The 11,145-nt window shown below is 40.1% G+C and overlaps 2 protein-coding genes across 2 annotated transcripts in view; both read left to right on the top strand.

Annotated features, from left to right (window-relative positions):
• Positions 1-2: 2 nt before the first annotated feature.
• On the top strand, positions 3-3,099 carry fgl1 (fibrinogen-like 1; the record flags this gene model as incomplete). The annotated part of the gene is made up of 6 exons (XM_020595409.1): positions 3-27; positions 141-300; positions 429-526; positions 1,136-1,224; positions 1,929-2,116; positions 2,253-3,099. Coding segments are annotated over 6 exons (759 nt in total), but the record flags the coding sequence as incomplete, so codon positions are not given.
• Positions 3,100-5,275: 2,176 nt separating this feature from the next.
• The window catches only part of snx25 (sorting nexin 25), an 18,334-nt gene continuing 12,464 nt past the window's right edge, over positions 5,276-11,145 (top strand). The window contains exons 1-4 of the mRNA XM_020595516.1: positions 5,276-5,649; positions 6,425-6,509; positions 8,933-9,149; positions 10,060-10,232. Coding sequence (XP_020451172.1) covers positions 5,299-5,649; positions 6,425-6,509; positions 8,933-9,149; positions 10,060-10,232 — 826 coding nt within the window. The 5' untranslated portion in view covers positions 5,276-5,298. The remainder of the gene's footprint in view (positions 5,650-6,424; positions 6,510-8,932; positions 9,150-10,059; positions 10,233-11,145) is intronic.

Raw genomic sequence — 11,145 nt, 5'->3', positions numbered from 1 at the left:
ACCAGAACCAGGACACTCAGTACACAGGTCAGCAAGATCCTTGGCCTCTGCACTTGAAAACAACATATGAAAACCAAGCTCAACTATAATGTTTCAGGCCTCAAATGCAGATCATGTGTAATTGTGTGTGCATATGTTAGACTGTACCCACCTCTACACTTCTGGATACAAATCCAGTGGTTTCTACAAAATCAGACCCCACAACATCTCTTCACCAGTCAGAGTCTACTGTGATATGAGTGAAGGAGGTGGCTGGACTGTCATTCAGAGACGGATCAATGGAACAGAGACATTTAACAGGTATGCCCGAAGTCTGATACTTATTGATAAAATAATGAAATTGTATGAAAAGTAATGTATCCTATCTATCTATCCATCCATCCATCCATCCATCCATCCATCCATCTATCCATTCATCCATTCATTAGGTCGTGGACGGAGTATAAGGAAGGTTTTGGAGACATGACTGCAGAATTAGGAGAGTTTTGGCTTGGAAATGACAATCTGCATTACATCACTGCACAAGGTCAATATTTAGCCTACTAAATTTTGTCCATTTTCTGTGTATTAATAGTCCTCTTTTTATTTTTTTCTTTAATGTGGCACCTGTCAATTTTCTTATAAAGACAATGGATTAAATTACTATAGCCTATGGGTACTATATGTGTAATGACAAAAGCGTCACAGTGACAAACCCACAAGGAATCATCAGCCTACTCCTATTACCCTCAGCTCTATGGGGCATTTTAGCATTTAGCTTATCGTTTTGTTTCCAGGACCACACCTTTCTGTTTTGGCTCATGCTCACTGCTCGTATGAAGTTAATTTCCAGCCACAACATAAACTTGATAACCTGCTGTATGCTACACACGTAGCACACAAAAGTGGACAGAAAAAAATGAGTGGCTAGCCAGACTGAATATAATTCTGCTGATTAGCATTTAGCAGCTAATGTTGCCCTGCATCTGCTGGAAGTGTAAAAAGGCAGCTCTAACATGTTCTGGAGTGTTTACAGCTTGTTCCACTGTATACAGGTGCTTTAAAGAAAACTGGCACTAAATAGCAACATTGTTCTGATATGGGTTGATTTCCCCTCATTTTCAGAAGGCATTAATTATTTATCTGTCTGTTCCAGGAAGTTATTCTCTGAGGATTAACCTGGAAGACTTTGATGGTAACCAGCGCTATGCGGAGTACAAGGACTTCGAAGTGGCCAGTGAAAAGGTGTTAATGCTGACTGACCACTACAATGTGGGAAAAGCCAGATATTTAGTATTGGACTGAATGATTTGTTGAATGAATCCTATGTTAGTTTGATTAGTTTGGGGTAAGAATACAACTATTTCACAATGCTGAGGGATTTAAGTAATGTATAGTACTGCATGTGTTCACATTTACTGTTACTGTAAACCGTGTGTTGAGTGGTTGAGATTTACACAAGCAGATCAGTACTACTTTTATGTCTATAAGCTACTCTAAATATGAAGCTAAAAGCAGTGGTGGAATAAGTACTCACTTATGTCAGTAAAAGTAACAATATCACAGTGCAAAAAACTCTGTTACAAGTAAAAGTCCTGCGTTTAAAATGTTACTTATGTGAAAGTTTACAATTTTAGTCTCTAAACATACTTAAAGTACTGAAAGTAAAAGTATGGCTTATGCAGAATGGCACATTTAATTCTGCCAAGGAATTACACTGGAGTCAGGCTGACTTTTTATGCAGGCTTCCATGCCCCATATACCTGATGACCCCAGCTGACTTTTATTGAACACAACACACAAATTTATATACATCAGTTTCCCCTCCAAAAAGAATGTGCTGACCCAAAGTCCCCTTCTACTGTAATGCCCTAAACGAGGTTCTCCAAAATGTTGAACTATTCAGTTTTTTTAAGCTTATGCATGTTGACCAGCTCTTCTCTCTGCAGGATCACTACCGACTTAATTTTGGAGCATATGTAGGTACAGCTGGAGATGCTCTATCTGGAAGGTTTCAGGTCGGTGTGTCAGAGTGGGCCAGTCACCAGGGCATCAAGTTCAGCACCTATGATCAGGACAATGATAACTACAATGGAAACTGCGCCCAGGAAGACAAAGGAGGCTGGTGGTTCAACAAGTATGGGTTTTCATGATTAGAGACTTTACCTTTCGACCAGAAAATGCACATAATGCAAACATATGCAGCAAGATTCTCACAGCCATTCATCACAGTAAAAATAACTAAATATTTACTCTTCTCTCACTCTTCTCAGGTGTCATGCAGCCCATCTTAATGGCAAGTACTACCCTAATGGTCACTACAGTGCAGGGACAGATGATGGTGTAGTTTGGTACACTTGGAGAGGATGGTGGTACTCCCTAAAGACCAGCATCATGAAGCTGCGACCCACTGACTTCAAAATGGATCCCATTGAAGACCCCAATGCTGTTTATCACAGTCCACCTTCTTAGACATGACATAACATCAAACTTATATGCTTTTAGGTAGGAACAGCTTGGCAAACAATCTTGTAATTGTATTAATTTGTGTAAAATCATATTTTACATTTAAAAATACACAATGATGATCCTTTTAATTCCCTTGAACTTGATGTCAGATTGCATTTAGATGGTGCACAGAGACAGTAACTAAGCAGGCTAAATATAGCCAAGAAGATTCAGAGACAGTCACCTAGACGTCTGAATGAATACATTTAACCAGATACTAACAATATAATGAAAATGTAGCTTACATAGCAACAATTAAGAGGTATTCTGTATTGTCAGGACTTGTGAAACTTTTTGCCTGGTTTAGAGATGTAAATGTTACAAGAGGAAGTAGCATGCACACACAGCTGTCTGTTTTAGTGGAGGAAAGGGAAATCTGATGTCAGTGTATGTGCCAGATAAAGGCAGAAACAGTGGACTGAAGGAGGTGAAGGAAGCTATTATCAGGACACTGAATATAGCTGTGACAAAACTGGAAGTGCTTTTAGAAACAACAATATATGATACAACCAGCATGTCATCTTATTCGTACCTGTCATGGAGTGAGCCAAGCTCAGCACTGGTAATTTGTTTAAATAAATTTCTATTTGTCATGAAATAACTGAAATAAAGGAACGCTAATGCATAAGTGAAACCAATTATGTTACAAGTGTCTTGAAGTAAAAAAAAAAAGATAAATATCAAGGATTTCTTTTATGGTTTTATGCTGGTGGGTTCGGGAACCTTTGTGATGGGCGACCCCCCCTGGGTTCCCGCCCTCCATATTATAACAGCTTGATACCGAATCGCATGATGGAGACCATTCTGCTGACGGATGTATTAAGGGGAAACGGTAGATTTTTCAATGTATGTATTATGAGAATGCCATAACGTTAATACATTCTATTTAGAATGAAAGTTAAAATCACATGCAATTACAAACACACCTTTCATCTAGACACGCTTTTATTAGGAGATGGAAATCGCCTCAAGGCGTTTTACAAATGAACACATTTATTAGCACTTTTATTCTATTTCTGAATCTGTGTTTATGTACATGCACATGTGTGTTTGTGGATCTGTTCATGTTTGGTTGCTTAAATGTATCTGCCCAATCCGTGACACAGCTTCACTGGCTCCTGTGGAGTGTTGACCATGTCCATCCAGTGATGGAGTTGAGGGCCTCTGGTGTACATGAAGGGCCCTAACACTAGCACTCCTAGTAGGACTGGAGGCTCTGGGAGAAAGATATATGAATGTCACTGTGTCAGTGTTTTGTATCTTATTTGCAGCAATATTAGGGCAATATTAGTGTCCTGTCCCCCCCCTTGAAGGTGAAGTTAATTTTATTTTCTATATAGCGGCAGATCATAACACAGTTTTTTAAGTAATGATATCAAAAGTCAGCATTTATAGCGAACGTCTCAAAAAATCTGTGATACAGTAATGACTCATTTCAAGAAAAGTGCTTACATAGGCAGTGGAGATGAACTGTCATAAGACATTCTCATAATCTGAAGTGGTGGTTAAAAAAGCTTCGCTCTGTTAACTGCAGATACCAAACCACAGTCAGAAATGGACACTGAGAATTGTCATTATCTACAGAACAGACATCAGTAGAACAATAAATAATGTCCAATAAATGTCCAGACCAGCTATTATGTGTAAAGTGTATATGGCTGCAATATGAGTTGCAAAAAGATTATATTTATTTTCACTTTATGACGCCTTTATATCATAAAACGATACATTTTGTTTTTATAATGTTAGACAGTAATTTAAACCAGTATCTAACAGAAGAATTAATCGTCAGAAATACATGTCCTGATCCTTTATCTGGTTGTATACTTGATTATAATCCGTATCTGTCCTGTTGGGCGGCGTTTTCCAGGTACATCCACAGCAACCATAGATACATACACAGCACAGCAACGTTCAAACAAACCCCCGTGCACTCGGACTGTCTCGATAAATAGAACAGGCACACCATTCGTGGTTAACTCCAACGCTGATTGGATGACACGCTTTCACGTTCAGAGACATTGGCAGTCAGCTGAAGCTCGAGGAAAATACTGATAACGCGACTTGTTTTTTTTTTTTTATTTGTCGCTGCGTTTATGATAGTTTTAATTTACGATTGCAAATCCCACGATACATTATTTTACACAGAGGAAAACGACAGCGTAGTGTGTTGTTATCGTACACCTTTTTTTTAAACAATACGTAAGTAAGCTAACGTAGAAATGGTTACATGGCAGGCAAAGCTATGTAGTTAGCTAGTGTTAGCACTCGTTGTTGCAGTTAACATACTTTGGTAGCCAAACCATACGAGATTACCCACTGACTTGAACTTGTTTTAAAAGGGGCAGCACTAACTTATACTTTAGCTTCCTGCTAGCCTAGCTTAGTCATTAGGTTAGCAACAGTCACTAAGTTACCCTTCCATCTATTTGTCTCCAGGGTGACAGTGGTTGTTGCTCCATCCATCCCACCTCCTCGGGTTGCTCTCGGTCTGCTTTCTGGGCAACTTTCATCTTGTCATCTACTCCAACACAAGACTGGCGTCCTGGTCTGTTGTCTGGGGAACTCTGTTTTGAATGAATGTGCTGACGGTGCTCCGGCGGGCCGATGCGAGGAGGGTGGAAAACATAACGGTGTGGGTCGGTGAGGAGATGTCAGAGCTGGGATGCCTCTTTTTGGACACAGGATTATAGCCGAGGGTATACACAAGTATACGCAGGATATATACCGCTGTAACCTGGCATATAGACTAGTGGGCCAACTTTTCAGCCTACCCAGTGGTGATACATATATGGATGGTGGGGTCACAGTATGCTCACCCCCTCAGCTACCACTACACCACAGGCTGCAGAGAGTAGCAGTACCGGTGGAGAAGAAGGGTCCATGTCTGCCATCTCCACCTCCTCTGACAACTCCTCTTTCCAAGTTGCCCCGGTTCTCTGCCTGGGCGTGGTGGCAGCAGTAGTGTTGCAGCTGGCCTGGGGAGGCCTGACCCTCACCTCTTTTTTCTTGAAGCTGTTTATTTATGCGTCGTTCGCCCTACTGTGTTTCCTGGCTGGGAGCTTTATTCTACTAGTCAGGAAGAGTCCTCTCAAAGTCAGCTCCTTTGACAGACATGGACTGCTATCAGCTGCACAGCTGGAGTTCTTCAACAAGCTCATGGTAAGATACTGTTAGCTTCTAGTTAATACATTACTCAAACACAGATCAGCTTTGGTAAAACACACACAATCTTTACTAGACCCACCATAAGTATTACATTCACTGATGTCATCAGGAAACATTCTCTTGTACTTTTGGAATAAATTGAAAGACAAAAAGCAGCCAAATTATACTGTAACCTAATTTGGTACCTCAGTCACCTCTTCCCTTAAGTTCATGTAAAATAATGGTGTCTCAAATCTTAAATGTTAAACATGCACATTCAGGTTTGATATTTTTAACTTTTGCATCCCTAACAGTCCCCTCAACTGATTCAAAGTTATTTTCCTCCCGTGCCCATCTTTCGTCCCCCTTTCACCTTCTCTCCCTGCCCCCCTGATCGTCAGGTGCTGTTCTATAATAGATGAGGAAGAGTCATGCTGCTGGATTTACGTAAACATCAACATTTATTGTGATTTATTCCTAAAGCAGAGAGATTGTGTCCTTGCAGCTGGCTGGAGGCTGCCTTTCACCAGCCCCTGCTGTGTACTGATGACTTATTCATGTTGACAGTGGAGAATATTGTCAGAAGTATTTGTCTGGACAACATGTTGTATGAGCTATGACAAATTTGGACTGCCTTGTTTGTAAGGATTTTAGGCTTGTAACACATGCAGCACTGATCTTCTTTTCCTTCCCTACTTGTTGTTGCACAACATTTCCTGATTTTGTTCTGTTGTCCCCATCTGTGATTGATTTGGAGTGAAGTGATGTGATGCTCTTGTTGTTTTTTTAGGCTCGCTTTTCGGTGCCAGTTCAGGAGTCAAGTCAGAGCAGGAGGGTGGTAGTGTCACATAATATGGACAAAGCTCTGAAGGAAGGTAATGGATCACGTTTTATGTCCACATTAATGTGAATACACATAGAAACTCTTGTGTACATGTGAGGTATTTTGGTCAGCATTATAGGTTTCGAAACATTGTGTAAAAGTTAGCTGAGGACATTGCAATAAACATTGAAAATTTTAAGCAATAGGGAAATAGCCACTTCCCCTTCACTGGCAATGAATAGATCACTTCAGATAGTATTTTGGTACTGCAAATTAATATTCTGTCATTTTTGAAGTGTTTCATGTCCTCTACAGAGCAAGTGTGAAGAACAAAGTGCACTAGCGAGTCCAAATTCTTACACAGGAACACATGACAGTACATACTGTATCTTTCAGATAATGAAATAACCATTTCTGAAATGCTTGAATTTAGTGCTTGCATTATAATGCTGCAGTTACAGTTTCAAAGGTACAATTTTAAAGATTTAAACAGATTTAACAAGAATTTAGAGCTGCCCCCTGAAAGTTGACTAGTTGACTCATTAGTTGAGAGACCTGTCTGTCAACTGAGACTCTTCTAGTCAAACCTTAGTTTTTATTTTATTATATTTTAAATGTATGTTAGTTTGTCATCTTCTTCTCCTCATTTTTGTGGACCAAGCAGTAATTTGCTCAGTACTTCCCTCTGTGGTTGGGAGAGGGGGAATTCTCCTTTCAACAGTGACACTACCTGAATGCATAGATGTATAAGCTCCGACAACACTATTTAGCAAACTGCTGCCCAGAATGAGGAGAAAAAGACAACAAAATCCATTAGGACAAGACACAAAGGTGAGATTTGTATTTTATTAGAAGTGTTTTCAAACAATGTGGTCTACTTTTACAAGAGAAAGGACTTTAATGCTCATGACGATGTGGCTGAATTTGTATATGTGTCTGGTTTGTAGTGTAACACAGCTGTTTATCTTAAGTTTCTGTGACATGCATCCATCCAAATGAGAATAGGAAGCTAACAAAAATGCGTTGGGAAAACTATTCAGTGAGGCATTATGAATCAGAGTAATCATAAGTAAATATTCTTGTATTCTTTAGTAGTGAAAATTGGCACACATCAAACCTAACAACATGTGCTGTAGTTAACTGATGTGAGAAGCTCAAACTTGTTGGTAAACTAGCCTATAACCATGGCTCAGAAAAATAATTGCCTATAAGAGCATTGTTTCAACACAAATATACCGTAAGTGTGCTGCCTAGGGCCGCCTCCTAGCGTTTGAATACTTGAGTAATTAGTCGAGGAGGAATACCCACTAAAACGGTGACTGTGTCCACTACATGGCTGTACATTTAGGTCGGATCTATTCAGCCAATTGCAGAACGAGGAGAAAAGGACAACCAAACCCACTAGGCCAGGCCACATAAATTTGAGATTTGTACTTTATTAGAAGTGTTTTCAAACATCTACTTGTACAAGAGACTTTAATGACTTTAATGGTTGCAACGATGTATCATGAACACACCCACTAGCTCCATGTCAATACTCCGGACTATCCGCTGCTGTATTCTCACATGGTTGTAACATTATAAAACCCTTCAATTTCAAGCTCTAGTTGGAGTTGTTTCTCACAGTAGTGGCAAGATGTTCAGGTTCTAGTTCTGAGAAAACTGCTCATAGGTGGAGCTCTTTTTGTCAGTCACAGTGACCTGTCACCGATCACTCCCACTCATAGTGGAATAAACCAGCTGAATGTCCTGGACATACAACAGCACACATGCGCATATACACACACACACACAGAATCAGGGGACCAGTATGTCTGTCTGCCAACTAACAGATGGCTCCAGGATTTACAACACAGCACATGCTCCCATGTACTATATGTTGTGAAAAGGTTCTTTGGTGGTAGCATGGTGTGAGTTTATGATGACATAGTTAGGTTCACAGTCAAGACCTGATATGTCTGATGAACTGTTTCTGTATCAGCTGTGTGTTAGTGCTCAGGTTCAGGACATTGGCTTTCCATTGGCACTTATTAGCTTGTTTTTATTGTTGTTAAGAATAGCTTGTGCTGCACTTGGGGTTTGGGGAAATGAAACCTAGCGCAATACACATGTTGGGTAGTTCAGGGGCGCTGGGAGATCAGAGCATTTGCAATGAGAAGAGAGCTAGGGTGGCCCTTCTTGTTTAAAACATTTAAAGTCTCCAAGGAGGTCTGGCATTAATTTACGATGCTTATTGATGCTGAAAATTCTTTTTTTTTTCTTTTTTTTTTTTTTTGCAGAGATACAGTAAAATAGTATGAATGGCATCTTTAAACATACTAGATGTTTTCTCTGTCTTCAAAGGACTGAAATTGTATTGTAACTTTCAGTTCATAAAGACATTGTACAGTGGCATATACTGAACAAAGTATTTGTACACACATGCACTTTTGACAAGAATTATATTGAACTCCTCTCTCTGCCATCTCTTCCCAGTGTTTGACTATGCCTATGGAGACTACATCTTCTCCTGGTACAAGCCTTTGAGTCACGATGAGGGCCAGTTGTACTCCATACTGTCAGAGGACTGGTGGCAGATGATTGGGCAGTTGAGATCAAGGCTAACTGATATAGACCTAGTCAATGTAGTATGTTATGACAGCATCCGGATTCTACATACACATTTCACAGACCTCAAAGCTGCATCTGCAAGGTACGCAAACATACTCACACACAATTGTAAAGAGTTTAAGCTGTATTGCTTTGTTGGGTTTTTCACTATAATATTAATATTAACAACAACAATAATAATAGTAAGGTAAGGTAGTAAGACCTTACTTTATCAAGCGTCCTGAGATCACCTTTGTTGTGATTTGGAGCTATATAAATGAATTGAATTGCCTTAATTGTTCTGAGATATTCACCACCAAAAATCATTGGAATTCCAGTAAAATGGTGTGCTTTTAGGATTGTAATGTTGGTGTGTGTAAAGTTTGGGTGTCACGTCTGAGTACCATTTCCTTTGCACAGAGCTATGACTCACTGATGTCTAAGAAAAAAATATGTTTCAGCTTTCATTTGTTACTGAAAAACTTCTCTTCACAACACCATAATTTTATGTACGTAGATGGGTTGAAATTTTGGCAGTTCAGTACAGCGTAAAAAACATTATGATCCTCCATAATCACTTGCTTTGTCTCCAGACAGCATCAGCCAGGTACACACACACACACACACACACACACACACACACACAGAGAGAGAGAAAGAGAGCGCAGAAGGACGGAGTGATGATTCACACATCATCAGGTTTCATTATCCTGGCAAGTCAGGCGAGAGTTGTGATTTGATCACACAACAGAGATGCCTGGCCTCTCGTTTTCATTAGTGTAGGAACAATGTAGCAGCAGTGTGTGTTCTGTCAAGTTTTATAAGCAAAGACGGCGAAATGCGACACAGCTCAAGTATGAATAACAATGGTAATGTATGGCTGTGTGAATCAGGTTGCACCTCGTAATAAGATCTCACATCCTGCTCTTCCAGAATAATATTTCAGATTCACTCTGTCTTCTTTGTTTATATCTCAGTCTTGATCTGTGGTTCTCTCATGTGTGTGTGTTCAGACCGGAGGAGTGTGCTCGGCCGTTTCCCCTCCATCCATGTTTGGTCAGTGCAGACTCAGAGCTGGCCTACCTCCGCTGTGTAGCTAGAATATTGCTGCTATGTCTGCTGCCACAAAAGGATGCCAAGTCACATACACTACGCTGCTGCCTCACAGAAGTCATTACTACTAAAGGTACTGTGTGTATTTCTGTGTACTGCTATTAAATATGACACTGTACTGTGCCTGTATTTGGCTCAGCTGGTGAGCACAAACACAAAATCCTTTGTTCTTATCTCACTGTATTCATCAGAACTCAAGGGGATGCAAGACCATAGTGGGAAAATAAAGACATGGACTGAACTTGACTTGAAATCAAATTAAATGTTGCTCAGAAAACCCAAAATAACAAATTAGAAGATTCTTTTTTTGATTGGCTAGCAGGAGAAATACAGGTCTAAATAATAACGCTTAGGATGGCTTCCATTTAGGTGTTCCAGTTTTAAGGCATACATGAGTGTTGTCTGTGTGCTTGTTTTTCACTGTGTGTGTGTGTCCATTCTTTTCCTCCTGCAAAGAAATTTTATGAGCTCACTCAATTATAGATTTTTATTTTTTTAATTTTTTTTTTACAGCAAACACTGACTTGTAACACTAATGATGTCTCTGTTTCTAAGTGATGCCTGGGAGCCAGCATGCACAGCACCAGGGCTCTGATGGAATGCAACCACCTAATTACACCAGTGCTTTTCCTGATATGAAATACATTAGCTGAAAAATAATGGCTTCTCTTCTAATATTATATAAAAAAAAATTTCCCATTTGCCCCCCACTTTGGAGCGGTCTCATTCCTTCCTTCAAGCTTGGGTTCTCTACCAGAGGCCTGGGAGCTTGAGGGTCCTGCACAGTATCTTAGCTGTTCCTAGCACTGCACTCTTCTGGACAGAGATCTCAGATGTTGTTCCTGGGATCTGTTGGAGCCATGCTCCCAGTTTGGGGGTCACAGCCCCCAATGTTCCTATTACCACGAGGACCACTTGTGCCTTCACCTTCCACATCTTTTCTAGCTCTTCTTTCAGCCCTTGGTATTTCTCAAGCTTCTCGTGTT

This window comes from Monopterus albus, unplaced genomic scaffold (genome assembly GCF_001952655.1).
Source record: "Monopterus albus unplaced genomic scaffold, M_albus_1.0 scaffold27.1, whole genome shotgun sequence".
Taxonomy (NCBI): Eukaryota; Metazoa; Chordata; class Actinopteri; order Synbranchiformes; family Synbranchidae; genus Monopterus; species Monopterus albus.
This window is presented reverse-complemented; position numbering and strand designations above follow the sequence as displayed.